Source organism: Boleophthalmus pectinirostris, unplaced genomic scaffold (genome assembly GCF_026225935.1).
Source record: "Boleophthalmus pectinirostris isolate CB_2022bp ecotype Guang Dong unplaced genomic scaffold, ASM2622593v1 HiC_scaffold_7, whole genome shotgun sequence".
NCBI classification, from domain to species: Eukaryota; Metazoa; Chordata; class Actinopteri; order Gobiiformes; family Gobiidae; genus Boleophthalmus; species Boleophthalmus pectinirostris.
Window position 1 is genome coordinate 14,347,308 of NW_026571473.1, and position 20,293 is coordinate 14,367,600.

General features: G+C 37.8%; 1 protein-coding gene across 1 annotated transcript in view; it reads right to left on the minus strand.

Annotated features, from left to right (window-relative positions):
- Window positions 1-20,293, minus strand: part of camsap2a (calmodulin regulated spectrin-associated protein family, member 2a) — a 32,611-nt gene that overhangs the window by 1,549 nt on the left and 10,769 nt on the right. The window contains exons 4-17 of the mRNA XM_055165011.1: window positions 19,424-19,585; window positions 18,368-18,451; window positions 12,091-12,232; window positions 11,558-11,697; window positions 5,466-5,562; window positions 5,286-5,382; window positions 5,174-5,205; window positions 5,020-5,089; window positions 2,879-4,928; window positions 2,190-2,326; window positions 1,603-1,811; window positions 1,398-1,458; window positions 487-602; window positions 161-279 (exon numbers count right to left, since the gene is read on the minus strand). Coding sequence (XP_055020986.1) covers window positions 161-279; window positions 487-602; window positions 1,398-1,458; window positions 1,603-1,811; window positions 2,190-2,326; window positions 2,879-4,928; window positions 5,020-5,089; window positions 5,174-5,205; window positions 5,286-5,382; window positions 5,466-5,562; window positions 11,558-11,697; window positions 12,091-12,232; window positions 18,368-18,451; window positions 19,424-19,585 — 3,516 coding nt within the window. The remainder of the gene's footprint in view (window positions 1-160; window positions 280-486; window positions 603-1,397; window positions 1,459-1,602; window positions 1,812-2,189; window positions 2,327-2,878; window positions 4,929-5,019; window positions 5,090-5,173; window positions 5,206-5,285; window positions 5,383-5,465; window positions 5,563-11,557; window positions 11,698-12,090; window positions 12,233-18,367; window positions 18,452-19,423; window positions 19,586-20,293) is intronic.

Sequence of the window (20,293 nt, forward strand, 5' to 3'; positions counted from 1 at the left end):
CACAACCCCAGGTATGTTTTGGAGGTGGTACCAACCTTATAACATGGCTTCAAGCTCATGAGAATCCATTTTGTGTAATATAGGACCTTTAATTTATAATTGGCGATAGTATTTTTCATTAATAAATTAATAAACAAAAAGGAAGAAGGTAGTGAGTTACCTCTAAGATCTTGTTCTTCTGGGCCTCATTGACCTTTCCAGCCAAGCAGCAATGGGCCAAGGCGTTTTGAATGATGTGCTTGTTAGATTTGGCACTGGGCTCCTTGTACAACCTTGGACCTGTAAAAAAAGATTAAATGATTAAAAAAATAGGGAAGTGAGAGTGTTGTCATAGCAACCTCTCCAGTTATTTGGAGAGCTAAGCCATTTTTCTTCCTATTAAATTATGAATAAATATCTAGAATATTCTTTAGACATTTGCAAATCAGAATTTGCTTTCACAAAATGATGTCTCTCTGAAATAAAAAGCCTATCCTGGAGTCATACCTGTGTACTCTGTGTTGGATGTGACAGACGAGGTTGTGGATGCGTTTTCCCAGTCTTTCTCTCCATTCCTGCTGCTTGAGCGACTTGGAGACAGGAAGCCATCAGCCGAATCTGGCCTACAAGACAAACATTCAACATATCATTATTGATTTGCTTTTCAAAACACAAAATCCCCACTAGTATAAAAGCGGTTTCCCCCAAGTGGAATACAAAAACGTTTTTTGTGATTCTTGCACGTGGCAAATAGCAAAGCTTACAAGCATTGGGTGCAGAGATGAAGCAATTAGTAAAGAAATAAATAAAAAGGTAAAATTACAATTGTTATTTCTTATCTCACTGTGAAACAAGCAGGTGAATGTACCTTAGTAATAAGAACATACACAGTTAAAGTGTTCAAATAGCACTACTGTATAATATAAGGGTAGGAAGTTATTTGGTGAATAATGATCAGTGGAGGGTGCTGAAGTATATGAAATAAAAAGTGTAAATAATAAATACATTTTATTAAAGGCACATGAACCCCTAATAAAAAAGCAGAAATTGATATCTATGCAAGAAGCAGGCCATACCTTTAGCTTACATTCATAAGAACAAACTAACCTCCTTCGTCTCCTTTTAGGAGAACGCAGAAAGTAGAAGAGACTGACAGAGGCTAAACTCGCACTTCTGACAAGTGTCAGGTAAGAATAGAGGGTAAGGTAATAGATGACAATACACAAGAAAAGTTAGACTTTGAAGTTTAAGAAATACAGAAACTGGCTTTGAGAAAATAACAGATATGCTGTACTGTTAAAAGACTAGAGCAGACCACAACACAGCCCATACTTCAGAATCAAGAATAATATTTTAAGTGCAAGACAAGTTTTGGAATGATCATTTTGTATAGTGTAATTACTTTTAAAAGCGCTTACCTTGGCGCTCTCTTTTCACTGTCATCCACTTGATTGAGCGAAGCTAATGACAAACTGCACACTGAAAGGAGACATTGCTGTTAACGTGCATAATAAAATCCATTACACATATAAGAAATAAAAGGTTATTTTTAGATAAAGTATTATTGAATGGGTGAACAAGTTATACATTCATTTTTTTATGCTGTCTTGTTTCAATGGTTACCTGTGGCGGCCCTGACAGGTGTTTTGGGGGACTCTAGACTGTCCCGGTGGATTGACTTGGGCCTTCCCCGTCTCTGTGTGCGGGGTTTGATGAGCGTCTCCATGTCCTCCATGAGCTTCAGCTGCTTTCTCCTCAAATACTCCTGTTTTATGAACTCCTTTCTGGCCTTGTCCTCCTCCTTCCTGATGCGGTCCTCCTCTGCTTTGATACTACACATAAAATAGACAACAGTAAGATACATCTATAATTTCATCATTCTTCTAGTTCAGCATCATGACTGGATTAGGGTGTGGTCAAATGCAAAGACTCATTTTTTTTGTTTAGAGATAAGAGTTTTAGGCAATCTCTGGATAGAACAACATGGATATCAAAAACTAAATAGGTTTTAAAGTCTATTTACTGCTCTATGGCTCAATTCAAAAGGTAAGTAGATTTTCTTGTATTGTTTTGTATTTGTGCATTGTATTATGTTCATGAGAGGTCATTTTGCAAACCAAAAATAAAGATAAATATGAAACAACATACACTTTTGTGCAATTGACAGTGTATGACAATGTCAATATTCTGGAATGAAAAGTTGCACACACCGTGCTTCCTCCTTCTTCTGCTCCAGCTCAACCTCCAGTTGCATCTTTCTCTGTTGACTTTCTTTTTCTCGTCTCATCCTTTTCTCCATTAGAGCTGCTCTTTTCTGGGCCATGTTCTCCTCAGCCTTCCCATCCTCCTGCATTGCATAAGACAAACAAAGTGTCTTTAATTCCTACTGATATTTTATGTATTCTAGTGGGATAACAACAATATTTACATTTTACACTCAATATAACATTTTATCTTGGCTTTTAATTTTGGTAAACCACTAGTCATATGTCTAATCTGAATATTATAACATTTGATTTCTTCTCTGATCCAGTTATGTGTATCTGTGCTTTCTTTTTTTAATGAAACAACATCTCTACAGCTGAGCTTGAATTATTCACTGTAGCCCCAGTTTCATGACCTACATCAGTGCAGACCTCAGACTGCATTAAGCAAGGGGTCTAATTATAAAAATATAAAAATATATAGAGAAGACATTCAGCTCAGTCTGCTATTTTTAAAGGTGTTTTAGCTCTTAAAAGCTTACAGTAAATATAAGTGTAATTAATACCAAGAACTATCTAGATCAGATGTTTGTGTTTCTTTTAGTATAAAGTGATTGTTTCAAATGAGCTCGTAGTCGTTCATTACAGTAACTTATAAATTACAGATTTGGAAATATTCACTAAAAACACCTTACCTTAAAAAAAAATCCACGACATGTCTTCTGATCCTCATCCAGGCTGTCCCCAGAACCAGGCTGAAGATCTAGGGCATCTTCTAGGGCGAGATCCTCTAGTGACTTCACAACCGACAGAGGCACCTCAATAAGGTTACTCTTTACTTGAGCTGAGAGGTCCAGCTCTGGGGGTAATTCTGCAGGTGACAAAGTGAAACTTTCCTCAACCGGATGAGAAAGAACTTCAGACAATGTAGACTCCAGAAGGGGCTTTGAATTCTCCAACTCTGTTTCAACATCACTGGAAGCATAATTAATAGCTTCATGAATTAGATCTAACTCTCTGATGTTCATTTTGTTGGGGGATGTAGGAAGCGACTTGGCAGCACTCCTACCACTATGCACCTTCCCTCGAGTAAGAATTGACTCCATTTCTTTAGTTTTCTCTGATATCTTTGCATTGGCAGAGACTGGCTTCTCTCCCATGTACACAAAGGAATTCGCTAGGGGCTGGCAAGGAGAAAAGCGCCGTAGCCTGGGGATGCTGTCTACTGACTGAGGGGCGGTTAGCACGCGGTTGTAGGGGGCTAGTTTGAGTTCATTGGGACGAGCGGTGCGTGGATTGCGGGAGTGGAAAGAGGCAGATTTGCGCTTGATGCTAGTGGGTGATCGGTGTGTGAACCGCGGGGAGTCAACAGGCGAAGAGGGACCAGAGGATCGCGTGACGGCTCCACTGCTTTTGTATTTTGGGGGGTTTGTGTGAGACTGAGGTATGACCCAGGCCTGCTGCTGCCCCCTCATGGCCATGATTATTTCCTGCTGTTGGGACAGTCGCTGCATCTCAGACTGAAGGAACGCCAGGGAATGGTTGAGTTTTTCAATTGATCGAGTGTATTCCGTAAAGTCTACTTCTGTGATCTGTGGATGGCTCTGGATCCCTTCCTCACCAGAACCAGGTGATTTGGTCCAACATGAACTAGTACTGCTTTGCTCTGCTCCATCAGGCGTGTCTGTTTTGCTTCTCCCAAATTTGAAAGTGGGACTTGCTGTCTTTCCTAATTCCTCTTCAGTGCTGGCAGCCCCATCTCCCTTTCTCTTCATGACATTGAGGAATGCAGAGTGACCCATCTTTTGGCGATGTCTAGTGAAAGCAGCTTCTACTTTCTTCTTCTGTGCTTCAATCGCTTTACGTTTGTCCTCTAGGCGAATCCTCAGCTGGACCATCTCTGTGGCCATAACCTGAGCGGGGTCATTGGGTGGGAGCTGAACAGGGGAGGGGGATGTCTTTGTGATGGGGGAAAGAATGGTTTGGTGTTGATGGACAGGGCTGTGCTCAGGAGTAGGAGCCCAGGAGACAGATAATGGCAACCCAAATTCTGAGCCCTCTGGAGGGGTCTTTATGGAACTGCTACTGCCCCGTCCTGAATCTGGTGCAGTTGGGGTGACCTTCTTCATTTTTTGCTCTGCAAAACTCGTCATCTTGACCCCTGAGGGAGACTTGCTCTGATTGCTCGGACTTGGACTGGGAGTGTCCATGTCAAGATCCATATTCATAGAGCAATCCTTCAAAGAGGAGTCTTCATCTAGCATATCTTCTGTATGGATGTGAATACCAGTATCCACCTCTGCAGTATCCGTGGTTTTGGAATCAGACTCTGAAACTGGCTCCAAGCTTCCAACAGCAGTTCCACGGTCCGGGCTGTGCAAAAAGAATCCACTGTTAATCCCTTCCACTGGGGGTCTGTTAGGGCTCTGGATTAACTGCAGGGCGTCCTCCATTGAAGGCGATTTTCCCATTGCTTTGCCATGTCCATTTGGAAAAGCTGGTCTTCCCTGCTCCATGCTGCAAAGACTGTCGGGACAACCCTCCTCCTCAATGCCAATACTCTGCCCGTTTACCGGCTGGAATGACAAGTTACGTTTCATCCCCCGAGGAAGGCTGTGTACTTTAAAACCAGAGCCATCATCAGTGCTGACAGACCGCACCATGCCTCGTGTTGAGAGGTGAGGAGCAGGAGAGGAGTCTTCTTTGTCAAATGGGATATCAAAAGACACCCCATAAGGCCCTGACCTGGAAAAATGAGAATCAAATGTTTTTAGGATGAAGAAAGCAAGATTGCATTTCAGAGATGAGCAACAAGGAAATAGGTCATATTACAAACCTTTTCTCTTTGGGCCAAGTGCCAAGGTTTCCATCGACAAAAGACATTGAGGTAGACCTCTTGATCTCTCCTGGAGGATCAGAAAAAATATGTATTATATCATTCTAAATATTTGCAACTACAGTACAATTCGTTAACTGTAATTTTATCTCACCTGAGTTTCGTGGTTGAGGTCGGAGTGGTAAACTGCACAATCAAAAAGAATAGAGTTAGTTAGGGTTGTTACAGTATATTACTATGGCAATACTAATCAAAATGGAAATTACCTTGGCCTTTCTGGGCTGGGAGGTCTTTCCATAAAGCTCCTCTTTGTCGCCTTAGAAATAGGGACTACTGGCACATCTTTTAACAGTGATGATGGCTCTAAATTCACAAGAAAGTTTCAGGAAATTACAACTTTCATAATTTTCCAACTAGCACTATCATTGCATTTAAAAAGAACAAACCTGTGCCATTGCTTTCCAGACTCCTTGGCTGCACAAAAGATGGCTTAACAACTTCGAACCACCAAAATAGCTCTGCCATGAACACCAGGTAGTTGTTCTGTTGAGAAAATATGCAAAAATACATTATTATTAATTGATAACTATAATATTAAGAATACCTCAAACAATAACACAGAAAGTGGTCACGGTATGCTTCTGTCCAGCAGAGGGCTCTGTTCTCATCTATTTTATGCAACAGTGGGTGTAACATGGCTGATGCTTCTCCACATTACAAATGCAAACATACTGAAGAAACAGAATATGTTTTGCTTAAAAAGATATACTTGTTTAAATGCATATAAACAGGTTATTGCATTTCCAGTTAATGTAACTTTCAGATGCATCTACTCTAACATGGCCTAGCTTTCCATCTGCTGGAAAACACATTAGCTTTTACATAACATTCGGTAATGTCCAGACTTATGGTGATAGTAGTCAAGTGATTAAGGTATTAACCTGTATTAGAGAAGTGAGGTCAACAATTCATTCTATTTTGTATCAATAAAACAGGGCAGGGAAACTGAAGCAGAACTGCACTGCAGAGCCAGGTCATGTGAAAAGCAGGTCAAAATACAGTAGGAGGTTAAATCATTGCACACTTGCACAGAAAAACGTTTTTATGTTTTCCATTGCATAAAAGGCAAGCACACATACATTTTGAACACCTGCAAGCCAAAGCTACACCCTACTGAGATCAAATCTGAATGTTAATTAGACTTTAATTTGCTACACTTCATACCTCTCTTTCACAAACTATTACTACTTACTAATCCTAACAAAGTAAAGTCAGTTGATTGCTCTATGTACATTTGCTGGAAAATAATAAGAGCAAACCCAAAAACCCGGTACACGTGCAAAATGAACACAGCAGATTGGGAGCGACCTTGAGGGAACACACCCCCTCCCGTCTACACTGTTTCCAGACAAAGGCAATGCTGCATGGCTCAGCTCCAAACACACCTGAATCACTCCATCAGCAAAAATCTGTTCTTCTGAGCTCGTCCCAGGACATGCCCCCTACATCAAAATGATATCTGTAATGTGCTGACTACATCCCATAATAAATGCCACTTAAGACAGAAACAATTAATAACGATTATGGCGTATTACAATTGCCCTTACTGCAGCACCTTTAGAATTTTATAGCACAATTCAATATTTATGTCCTCTGCTTGTGTCTGTGCAGCAGCTTCACATTCAAATTGACACAAGCTTGAAACATTTGAGGATACAGCTTGTAGTAATTTTGATTTTTGTGACTATCAAATTAAAGGTTCACTAGGTAACTTTTCTGGTGAAGCATGTGCTACCTGCTTCCCTCCATGGATATGTTATTGCTTTGAATATTTCACTGTACAGCAAACTGATGAGCCTAGTTGCAGTAAGATGCAAGCTTTTTAAGATATTTTAAGTAATAAAAACAGCTGTAATTGGATAACAAATTTAAATAAAATATAAGATGACCATAAGAGTAAACATTAAAGACTGACCTCCTAAAGTCCATCCAATCACTGAAGAGAGCTTTAACACATCCTGCCTTCTCTCTGCCACTGTGTAGATTACTGACTAACCATGTGGCAAGGTTATCTTAATGCAACACGAAGCATTGTCACACACTCCATCTATAACAGTCACTGCACCAGCACACTGACTCCTGCCACATGTGTTGCCAGGTCTGCTGCGTTGCCAGATATTCAGTTGGTGCTTGCATATTTCATACTCTCCCTGTTAGGATGAAACTAGACCAGGAATCTGATTGGTGATTAATGGTCCACAGCTCAGGGTTGAGTGGATTGAGGGGGAGTGGGTGTGAAAAGATAATCCACTCTGGACGAATGGTAGAAAGCCCCCACTCCAGCCAGCAGATGTGGGTTAAATGTATGCACTTGGCAGGTGAGTACCTCAAATTAAGCAATGCATTTAAATGATTTAACACAGTACATATATACTCAGGTGCAACATCATATTACTAATAATTTATTGTATGTAGCTAAGTGCAGGACTAGCCCATACACCGAACATTCAGATAGCATTAATGTCAGACAACACTGGCAACAAGGCTGATCTAAGACCAACAGACATCACAATCCTCTCCTTTAAACCTTTGCCAAGTGTTCTGAAAAACAACCCCCTTTTGCTGGCTGATCTGACAAAAAATAAATAGCAATTTTAATTTTTTACATTTTATCTTCCTAAAAACAAAGAGATGCCTTCAAATATTATTATTCTGAACATAAACAATACTTTTAATCATTGCCATTAAACACAAAAACAGACTGATTTCTTACTCCAAAGTCTGAACTCTGCTCCAAACCACATGCTTTTAATGACACATGATTGGCTGTAGACCTCTCGATTAAAAAGCATTTCGCAGAGGATTTGAAATGACTGAATCTAAAATTGTTAAATTGCATAGCCCTACTGAAAACTAGCATACGGTATTATTATTATGAGTCAGAATCTGTTATATCCAATTCTATTCAGGACACATCAAATTATGCATAAGGTTCACAGAATTTATTGAGAGCTGCTATAAAAATCAATTGTGCTAATGATCTGGGAGCCCAGGCTAAAAACCTGTTCAGGAAACAGCTTGTGCCTGTACACCATAAGAGCAAATCTCATTTCCTTCCCCTGGTTCCACAGATAGTAATTTAGATGTGTGTATTAATTAAATGAAGGGTAAATGGGTGTGCGTTGACATGATTTACTATAGCCTAATGTTCTTTAGGAGAGAATAGCTTCGGCTAATGTATGTTGTGATTTATAGTAGGGGGAGTGTGAGTGCATTTTGTCTCATCACTATCACATAGGTTTGGCAAACAAATCACCAGAATACCCAGATATTAACACATACTGAAACTAGTATCAAAACTAGATACTCATTTGAACATGCACTGAATAAAAATTACCTTGCCCGTGTAGAGTGAATGATGTCTACCACCACTTGTATTAAAACTTGTAATAATATTAAAGAATTCTTAAAAGTTATTGTAATTCAGACAGTGAGCTAAAAGAAATCTTATTTTGTGGTGAAAGTTACATTCAAAACTGGGACATTTTCAATCAAAATCTGTATCAAGCCTTTTCCTTAGTATCGAAGTATGGTTTGGGAAGTAGGATCGATCAATATCTATTTACCTAGCTACCTATCTACCTATCTATCTAGTAGCTACAATACGTTTTCATATTTACTAACTAATCCGTTACACTTCGTTGTCTCTTCTTTTCCATTCTCAGTTTTCTTCTGCATGAACACCTCACACACTCCTGTCACTGTGCCTGTTTTGGTGCAGTCTCTATAATAAGGTTTTTCCATTAGTGTCTCCGCCGTGGCACACAGCTTTTCAGGGTGTGCCCCTCTGAAAGTGGGTCAAGGTTACTGAAATAAAACGGTTGGGTCGGTACGCTGTTCTGCCTGCACTGCTGAGCGGCCATAATTCTCCCAGTGAGGAATTTTTTTATCCCTCAAGACAACGGTGTCAGCACAACACCTCAAAAGCTGATCATTCAATGTACAATGTCTGTCAATTGTTAGATACAGAATGTTACTACAGTGAAGATAGGAGCGTATCCATTTGCTTTCCTCTCATTGCATTTTAAGCTTGAACTTATTTTGGGTCAGCAGAAAAATCCTGTGCATTTCAAAAAGGACTACCAACAGCACATTTTGAAATCATGGTAGTGTTGTCAAATGTGAAAATTTGGGTTGTAGTGTCAGCTGTCCTTTCGTTGACTTATATTCTAGGTTAAAATACTATTCCTACTGGTTAACTTTGATGCTATAAATTAGCTCACTCAAGATCACCAGTTTTGTATTAGCTTTGACACATGCGCACAGAGGTACTTAGAAACTGCACCTCTGGAACACTAGTTTAATGTGCTGCTGTGCTAATTAGAAAACTGGCTGTGTTGCTGTCTTTTTAAGTCACTCGGCAGATTGGTAATTAGCTCCTATCTCTAGACTCTAAGCAAGAAAATTGTAGCTTTCTCCCAATCTTTGAGAAGGACATTGTGAATTGCTCTCTCTGGGTACTCCGCTTCTGTAAACATGAACTGGCCCTAGCAAATGTATCTACAGTGTATTTGTGTTTGTACGTATGAGTCAGTCCTGTTACTTTTGGCTGTAATTGACTAAAGACATTTTTGGTTAGCTAAACACATCTCTCGTGCAGTGATAATTGGACTAAAAGGGGACAAGGTGTGGTACTGGGAAAGCTTTCAAAACTTCTTAATTACCTTTACGATTAGATCATGTATGTAACCCAAAGTGAACTCACAAAATTACATATATTAGGGTCATGCAATAACAAATGTTTATGTAGAAAAGTACTAGTAAACTGCATATTTAGCTGTGAAAAGACAAATAAAATAATATGTTCCCAAATCTCAAGCTAATTAACTTAATGGCTTCTGTGGTTCCTTATAAACCAAGCTGAAGGTGCATTGTGTAACTTTTCTGGTGGAGGGGCCTGTCAAATGCTTTTCTCCATTAAGATGTTATTGCTTTGTCTGGAATGTTTCACAGTATGGCATTAAACCTTTCTATCTTCAATAACCAGACCAAGTTACAGGTCAGATCTGTGGAGAGGCAATCCCACTCACAGTCAGAATGCCTTTGTTTTTCTAGGTATTTTTGAGCTATGAAACCACCTGTAATTTAATAAATATTAGGTAGAGCTATTTTATGTCATACTGTGGAACATTTCAGGAAGAGCAATGACATCTTCATAGTAACAAGCAGGTGATGGACCCTAGACATAGTGCATCTTTAAATACTTTGATTATAAAATTTGTGGTCAACCATTTTTAATTATCAAATATCTACAGCAGGGGTCATTAAACTAAGGCCCGCAGGCTGACTCTGGCCCTCCACGCCCTTTTGACCGGTCCCCCAGCCCCTCTGCCCCCCGTCACTTGAACTGGCCCTATGAGACAATCCTCAAAAGCTGTCATGGCCTATTTATATGAAGTATTTAAATTTAAATAATTATATGACGTATTTACACTTGCCACAGAGTTTTCATCACCTGACTAGCTCAAGATCAAACAGTGACAGTCAACGCACGTGCAGAGAACTGTAGTGCAGTTAAGGACAGCAAAATGGCTAAGTACAAGAACTTGACAGAGAGCGCAGAGTTTTCAAAGAACAGTGGACAACTATTATTTTTTTGTTCAGTGTAAGAACTGTGCAGTTTGTCAAATATGTAAAGAAAGCGTGGCGGTTTTCAAAGAATATAATCTGTGTCATCAGGAATATAATCTGTGTCGTCAGGGTCATACAACAGCCTACCTGACCCCAGCCCCCATCACAGTCAGGAGCGATAATGTGGCACCCAGAGAAACTGATCTACAGGTATGACTATAGGCATACAGCCCAACATCAAAGGCCTACTTCACCGGAGGTCCATAGCTACTGCAATAGGCACCCGTAGCTACCCACTACCACTAGAAAGAATAAGTGGTGGAAAATGATGAATCTACAAGATGAGAATAAAATGGTCAGATTCCAAATCAAAAAATAGAAAAAGAATGTGAAATCTCATCCGAGAAAGGGAGAGTGCAACAAGAAATTAGGGAAAACCAAACTAGAAGAACTGTGTAATTGTCCCCAGTGTGTGGTCAGATCTGAGGGTTGAATGGATTTTTCCACTGCGTGTGTCACCACACTGGGTTCCAGAGCAAGTCATTTCTCCAATTTCAGCCTCTCTCTGAGCACTCTACAACATCTTGTATTCTCATTTGCTGTATCCTAAACCACAGTTGTATATTTTATTTTTTATAGCAGAGTAAAACTGATTTAAAAACAAGACACAAGTCAAACTACAGTCAAGCAGTTATCCTATTGTTACATGTTCGGCAGCTTGATGATTTACTTTGTGCTGTAAGGGTATAGTAATTATTATCTTTACAACCAATACTCAATAACTACTCTGTACACTGTGCAAACACACTATTTAGATTCTTGTAACAAGGACATTGCATTATCTGCTAAGCTGTAATGACCATTTTACAGTCTACCAAACTTAAATGAGGTAACAGTAACAGTGTACCTTGATGGTGGAGGAGGCATACAGCATGTCTTCGAGACTGAAGTGGCAGCAGCTGTTTAAGTTGTCTTTGCAAAAGTCCTGGATGAGCTGCAGGTTATAGAGTTTATCAGCCAGTGTCATGTTCTCTTTCAGGGAGATATCTGTAGAGGCAGAGAAAGTAGGCATCAATGAAGGACACCTATACTTGTGACTCTTCTCTCATTATCTCAGACTGTACTCATTTTGTGTATGAAATTTGTTTGGATGGCAATTAAAATGTAAAACAATATGGGTCAAAATTGTAATATTGCATTTGCTGTTTTGGAGATTTGCTAAACTTGAATATTGAGTGTACTGTCTATACTGAGAACAGAAACTTGCAGTGTGACCTCCAAACAAGAGTAAAGGTAATATTTCATCATCACCACTGTAATAATGGTGAAAAAAATCTTCTTTTTGTCACCCATTCCCTGAGTTCTCTTTGACATAACAAGGCTTATAGAGTAGAGTAACAGTAACAATATTACTGTACTAATATTACAAATATTGCTCACCCCCCAATGGCAGCAGCTGAGGGCAGTAGAAGTGCAGCAGAGAGGCCAGAGCAGAGCCATCCGAGCTGTCCTTGAGCAGGTTGTCCACAGGAGGGATCCAGGGAACTGGCTGTGAGCCGCTCTGCTCTTTCCTGTAACGAGCCTGGGAGAAGAAAGAGGCAAAACAACACATTTTGTTATTTTATTTGATATTTTCTTTACATAGATTGAAATGGAACTGGTCACCTTTTGTGATATAGTAAGAAAGGGATGTTTGAATGTATTACACAACTACAAACTAATAACACAAAACATATAGCTCTCTGGTTTATATAGGAAATCATAGGGTCAAGCACAAAGGTAGATGGTGGTTAATATGGTCCTTGGTCACAGAAAAAACAGCAAAGCGTTCATTAGTAGACTTACAGGCACAAGCTTCATATACCACTTGGTTGGAGACTGCAAAAGCAAAGCAAAAGAAGAAAGACAACATTTGTGCAAGATTAGTTTGGAATGCAATTGGTGGAACAAGACAGGGCAGCAACAGAGACACAGAACACAGGGCTGAGGTAAATAAGTAGCAGTGAAGTTATTTAAAGGTGCACTATGTAACTTTTTTGGTTTTTGGTTGGCCACCTGCTTGTTCCAATGGAGATGTCATAGCTCTGTCTGGAGTATGACATTGAACAGCTCTACCTTACATTTATGCAATTACACATGGTTAAATAGCTCAAAAATAAAGAGAAAAACAGGCATTCTGACTGTGTGCGGGGTCGCCTCTCCACAAATCTGAACTGTAACTTGATTTGATTTGGTCTCCATGAACAATTTGATAATGTAAGTTGTGAAAGTTACACAATGCACCTTTAAAGTGTTTTGAAAATGTCTATGTTGCAAGAGGCAGTTGAAGAAAAACCCAAAAGTTTCTACTCTTTTCAAGCTCAAAAGTTAAGACAATCACATTGCATTAGGAGGCACAAATGTCAGCTTGTGCCAACTTTGTAAGCTGATTGTGGAGAAAAAAGGTTTCCTGCTGTTAAATTCCCTCTCTACCAAAAGTTATCAGAGCCCCAAATGTAAGTGTCAGACAAAATTCTACGGTCAAATTTGACTTCAAAGGCAAGGAAGAGACTTGTGAGAAATATGAAGACTTTGTACTGTGCTTTTCTATTATAAATCCATGACTGCCTGGAATAATGACACTAACGCTAGTAGAAACCAAAACTTAAAATTGTCTATTTGATAGTAAAGTAATGTAGGTAACAATGACAAGTACATGCTTACATTACACTTGTACTGTATGGCTTTTCTTTTGGAAGGTCCGCCTGCTTCTCTCTATGGAGATGTAATTGTTTTGTCAGAAATGTTTCACAGTATGGCATTAAACCTTTCTATTATCATGGAAATCAAGCCAGGTGAAGTTACTGGTCAGATCTGAGGAGAGGCAACCCCACTCACAGTCAGAATGGCTGTTTTTCTAGGTATTTTTGAGCAATAAAACCTCCCTTTATTTGAATACATGTAAGGCAGATCTGTTTAATATCATACTGTGGAACATTCCAAGCAGGAAGGACATATCCATAGAAACAAGAGTGCGGCATCAGTGAACTGAAAAAAATTGTAATGATATGATATAATACTGTGATAAGTACACAGTACATGTAAGGCGGTAGATATTCAGACATTCTTTTTTCAGTCGATTTGTGCTACTAGTTCTAATGTGCCTTTGTTTAAAAATCAAAATGTATCCAGATAACGTAGAACTGTTAATCAAAGGCCCTTTTCTCATCAAAAACACAAAACGCATTTGCCATTTTTTTATTTAATTACTGCTCTGTCTCTGAACAAATCCCTCTCAAATCAGTAACACTTATTCTGATGTGTTGTAGCAGTACTGATGATGCAGTCTGCAAGTATAGCAGTTTTAAAGTTTAGAGATGAACATGCAGCATACACAGCTATGTTCTTCATTCCCCTCTTCCAGACATGGCCAGGAAATCTGCAGCTCAGCATTTTCTTAAAGGATTAGCCTTTCCTCTTTGTCCTGGTTTGGCCCTCGCAGCAGCCTCACTGCTGTTCTGAAGCACATTTTTATTTGGTAAAAACAGAAGGTTGACCCGTGGTAGTGTCTAAGTGCTGTTGTTCTGGGAGCTATCTGAGTGACACACAGGCTGCGTGCATGACTCACACTGCAGTCAGACCGAAGACAGAGGAAGAGGAGGGGAGATGTGTGGATGAGGATGTATAAGAAGGCTGAAATACACGAGTCAGTTCTAAGTCATATTACAGCTTCAATGACTTTGTTGACATTGATGTCCAGGTGCACATCAGTAATAACACAATGATTCAGTCTTTCTATATGCATGTGAAAATGAAAGAAGAATGAAAATGCAGAATTGTAGAATTGACAAAGTCAATTTTCTAAGAGGTTATAGGGTCACAATATTTACTATAACAGGTTATTGCTCAATATATAATAAGTGGAACGATAATTTTTGGAGCTCATCATTTATCAGGTGTACAAAGTCTTTGCAAGAATGGGAAGAATTTAGTTGTTTTAGTTGTAGCATGTTACTTTGAGCCATAGAGGGTTGAATAAGTGACTTCTATGGTGAATTATTGGTTCCTTCTGTTATTTATTTTTTGCAGCTCAGGCCTTTCAATGATAGTGTATATTTAAAAAAAAATTTCACTGAAATCATCCTGTTTTGTGTGAGTGGCATAAAGTAGATTCAGTATTATTGTTTATCTTTATATGTCTCTATCACAATATATCCTGCTTCACTTTTGTTATCGTGTCTGGCTTAGTGTTTATATGTTTCAATATTCTTAATTGAAAACTTCACCTCATTTGCCTTCACCTCTTTCCCTTCATGTTAGTGACTAATGATTTATCAATATCTAACTAATCAATAAAGTGACCTAGGAGATAGTGTCCTTGTTCTAATAAATGCAGTGGATTGTGAACAACCAACAATGTACTCGCTGTATTCATAGACTATCCACCACATAGAAAGCAAAGGGATAGTGATTACAGATAATATGAAAAGTCATATTTCTGTTACATAATTATATGCAGTGCTGTTTATGAATCTCTGGCCATGTGAGGAAGCAAGTAATTTTTCTGATGAATACCTGTTCAGAACAACATTTTCTTTGACTTAACCAGCTGAACACGAGTTGAACTACGTCAGACATCTTCAGTGCCTCATTTAGCCACAATAATAATAATACAAACGATGGTAAGATGATAACAGGTGATACGCCCAGTCTTTCCTTTCAACAACCAAGCAGTATTGTGTGGAATCCTCTACAAAGAAATGTAATAATATTCTAAAAGATTTTCTAACACATTTCTATAACAAGGATAGTGTAAAGGTAAAAATGTGTCCTCTGCATTTGACCCACCCTCAGGAAAGATTGCAATAATGCCAAAGAACCCATCTCCTGATCCTGAACGAAGTTTCTTTGAGGCAACTTTATTGGAGGATTTGCCTTTTTTGTTAATTTTCTTTTTATTGTTTCTTAAAGTGGCCAAGTGTGCACGGAATTGCAGGTATAATTACTGTGATAAAGCATTGTACAAGTTTTCTTAATTATAATTAATTCTGTTATTATTATTAAATTCTATTCTTAATTCTATGTCCATAATACAGTTTTCTTATGCTTACTTAAGTATTTTATTTTACCTATAATTTCCTGTTCCCCTTTTATTCTTTCAATCATGCATCATTCTTATATCTTTCCTTCTTTTTTATTATCATTTATTCATTCATTTATTTATTTCGGTCACAGGTATATTTTGACATTAATTCATAAACAGTCATATTTAACATATACAGACCGAAAAGGTGCAGGCTGAAGCTTAAGCTTATTATGCCTACCCTTTATTCCTTTGTCAGAGCGTCATCTTGACACCAGTTCATCTTCATAAATACAGCAGGAAGAAACAAGCTAATCAGTAACAGAACAACAAAGTATTACAGCACAAACTAAGTCTCATATTTCATGTATCTGTCCAGAGTTAAACATTTAAACTTCTTTATGAAGTGAAAGAAAGTGGTGCACAATTTTAGGTTTTCTGTACAGTTGTTCCAGAGCTCCACCCCTTTAACAGATATACAAAATTTCATAATGTTTGTTCTGATTTTCTTTTTAATAAACATGGTCGTGCCTCTGAGCTCATATCGGCTCTTTCGGATTTTGAACATGTTCTGTAACGATTTTACTTTGAACATGATTTTAAGAGTGTACAGGTCGACTAAATCGTAAAATTTCAGCGTTTGAAGGTTTATAAATAATGCATTGGTTGGTTCGTTATAAGTTGATAATGTGATTGCTCTTATTGCCTTTTTTTGTAGGGTAAAGATTGGCTTTGTATTCGTCTTATATGTATTGCCCCAAATCTCAATACCGTAGGTTCTGTCGGGCATTACCAGCGAGTTATATATAATAAAAAAGACTGTTTTTATCTAGGGTATATCTATATTTATATATAATTGTGATCACTTTGGATAGTTTGTTCCTAATTGTATTTATGTGTGATTTCCAGTTTAAATTATGATCTATGGTTATTCCTAAAAATGTATTTTGAAAGACTCTTTCTAGTGGTGTATTATTGAGCATAATTTGTACATGATTTTGTACTTTTCGCTTTGCAAATACCATAAATTTAGTTTTTTCTATGTTTAGCGATAATTTATTAATATCAAACCAAACTTTAATTTTCTGCAGCTCCCTCTCCACCATTTGAAAAAGCTGCCTTTGGTCTTCACCTGAGCAGTAGAGGCTGGTATCATCTGCGAAGAGCACATAATTGAGCATTTTTGATGCCGAACATAAATCATTTATATACATAATAAATAGTTTTGGCCCAAGCGTCGAGCCCTGTGGAATTCCACAATTTACTTTCAACAATACAGATTTTTTATTATTTATTTCAACATACTGGTATCGGTTTTGTAGATAGCTTTGTAGCCAGGCATGCACAGGTCCTCGCAGTCCATATCTTTCTAATTTTTGTAATAATATATTATGATCGAGGGTATCAAAAGCCTTCTTAAGGTCAATAAAGATACCCACACTGTATTTCTTTGAATCAATTGCTGTAGATAAATTTTCTACCAATTCCATAACAGCCATTGAGGTGGAACGATTTTTCCTGAATCCATATTGATGGTCACTTAGGAGCTCATATTTTTCTATGAATTTATCTAATCGATGAACAAATATTTTTTCTATTACTTTTGAGAATTGAGAGAGTATTGAAATTGGTCTATAGTTGAAAATATATTTTTTTTCCCCATTTTTGTATACTGGAAACACACTGCTATTTTCATTTTATCTGGAAATTTGCCCATTTTAAATGACTGATTACATATATGTGTCAGTGGATCTGCTATGAGCTCTATTGTATTCTTGATTAGGTTCATGTCTAGGCCAGCTGCATCTTTGGATGTTTTTGGTTTGAATTGTTTTACTATTTTAACTATCTCATTTTCATTTGTAGGATTTAACATTTATATATTATTGATTTGATTTTCATGACTTAAAATTACTTTATATTACAGCTTTTGTTTGAAATATCTAAGAATAATTTTAAGGGATAGAGGGGTGTTTTGCTGTCAAACCCAGAATTACATTACAAATTGTGGTTCTTAGTGAAGGACACATTGCTATAATATCACACAGTGCTCATACCTTATAGGCCTGGCAGTATGATTTTATGTAACTAAATAAAGAAAGTCATTTTAAAGCAATATAATATTCTGCATTGCATCACCAAAGCACTACTACCTTTGGTCCAGACCAGTGAATAATTCAGCAGAGTTCACTCCAGCTGCCTCCTGTAAATGGCATTGCTATATCTGCCTGCACATGCACACTTTGAACACAGTAGTCATATGACATTAGAACTGCCCTGAGCAAAGTTGGTTATGTAACACAGTAAACTACAAGCTGGACTGACCCTGCACTGTACGCCTGCTGGTTTAATTAGACTGTTAAGCTATGAACTATTAGTTAAGGCACATGAGGAGCTTGTAAAGTCATCATGGTGGATAAAGAAGATCTTGATCTTAATATGAAGTGATGTTAAGCATGTCGCATGGTGTGTCTCTTTATCTCATTCACTACGACGGAAGTTATTCTTTGTCTGTAATTCAAACAATAACATGGCTTCTGTTATCTGGGATTACATGGCTGACTGCCTGACAAAATAACTGATAGGGAATGACATTGGGACTTTAAAATAATACATGACTTATATGACTTATATAATTAAATAAACATGATTTACCCGAGGAGCTCCAGCTGGATCTGAGTTTTGAGTTTCTCTTATTTTCTGCTCCTGGATCAAAATGTCTTTCAGATACTCGTTTACCTGAAAAAAAAAAAACAAAAAAAAAACATAACAAAAAACATGACACATGAAAATTTAAATAAGACTTTTTTTGAAATATCAACATCATTATTATACTATATATATATATATATATATATATATATATATATATATATATATTGAAATTTGTATCGGGTGTTCAGCTTTCTCATCGAGACCTTGTTTTAAATATCACTAATAACAAAACAGTAGTGTAGCTACATAAATATAAGAGTCTTTGTATTTCACTGTTTCATTTTTCATTTCAAAGAGGACACAACAGAGCACCATATGTCTGGCCGGTAGGGTCTATCCACCACATAGCTGGAAGCTTTTGCTGGAGTGTGTTAGTGGTGTGCAGTGAGTGTGACAGCAGAGGTTCCCACCAAAGGAATGTAAACAGACTGGGCTCACTGGCTTTGTATGGAGAGCTGTCAGCATTTCCTCGATAGACAACATATACACTCAACAATAAAGTCGTAAAATGCAAACTAATAGAGCATGTTGCTACATTAGATTTATGGTATGCTTCAGGGGGATGTTGGTGCAATAAAACAACATCTGAACATGTCAAAATGTTACTTATATATTTTACTAATTACATCTGTTACATGAGTTAGAGACAAAATTGAAACTCTAAATGTGGGGCTATGCAGTTAATAAAGTTTTTATCAAACTGTCCAAAAAATTCCAATGATATTCCAAAGATATGTTGCCGTAGACATTTACAGTCAATCCCTACTTTGGAGGAAGAAATCGGACCATCTCTGTCTGTCCTGTTAATGTTTATGAAATGTATAAAATTTTTAAGAAGAAGAAATTATAATTAATAGGAAGGAAAGTGTTTTGCCAAGTATTTGTGCCACCATAGTCTGAACAAAAAATTTGGGAAACAATGACCTAGCCTCAATAAACATGTATAGTTATTTAAATACACCAGTTGATTCCAGTTCATAAAATAGCACTGTGTACCTTGTTGATCCAGGTTGTAACAGTGTCCTCTGTGTCGTACGGCGTTTCCTCCTCAGAGTCTGGGGAAGAATACTGACGGACACAGGACATGACTTTCTCCACACTCACGGTCTCCACTGTGTACGCCATCATCAGTGTGTCGATCATGGCCAGATGAGCACTCTGAAAAACAAAACACAACATTTATAAAACATGGTTACAGTGTAAAGATCTTTTATACAAATATGATCCAAGGTTACTAGTCTGTGTCAACAGTGAGTTGTTTTAAAAATGATTTCTTGTATCAGTTACAGTCAAAATCAGAAGACCGGTAACTATTTCCAATTGAGCTATACTTTTCATAAGATGTTAAAGAAGACATATTGTGCTTTGTGTGTTTGATATATAGTTAATATTACACGAATGGAATGGAAATGGAAAATGGGAGTTAACAGGCAAAATTACATCTTGAAAATAAGCAATTAATGATTGTTCAAACATGTACAAATCACTCCAAATACAACATTGGGAAACAATTATAAAATGGGTAAAAAAGCTCTAAAAAGCCACATAAATTTATGTGGATTAGCATTACATTAGCAGTGCTGTAAGCTTTAGCGGTGGGGTTTAATTTTTGTATCTGGCAACTCAGCCCATTTAATTATATACTACTCCGCTGTTTTCTATTGGCTTTAATTGATCCCTTCTAAACAGAGAAAACAATGAACCAGAGAAAACAACTGAAGCCATTGATTACAGAGAACAGTTTCAAGTTTGTATCTTATTTTGACAACAAGATGATAAACTCCAGACAAAGGCAATTTAAAAATGGCTCTGGGATCAGTGTCCTGCCCAAGAGGCCTTTTTCCTGTCTGCTCCTTTGATTCATTC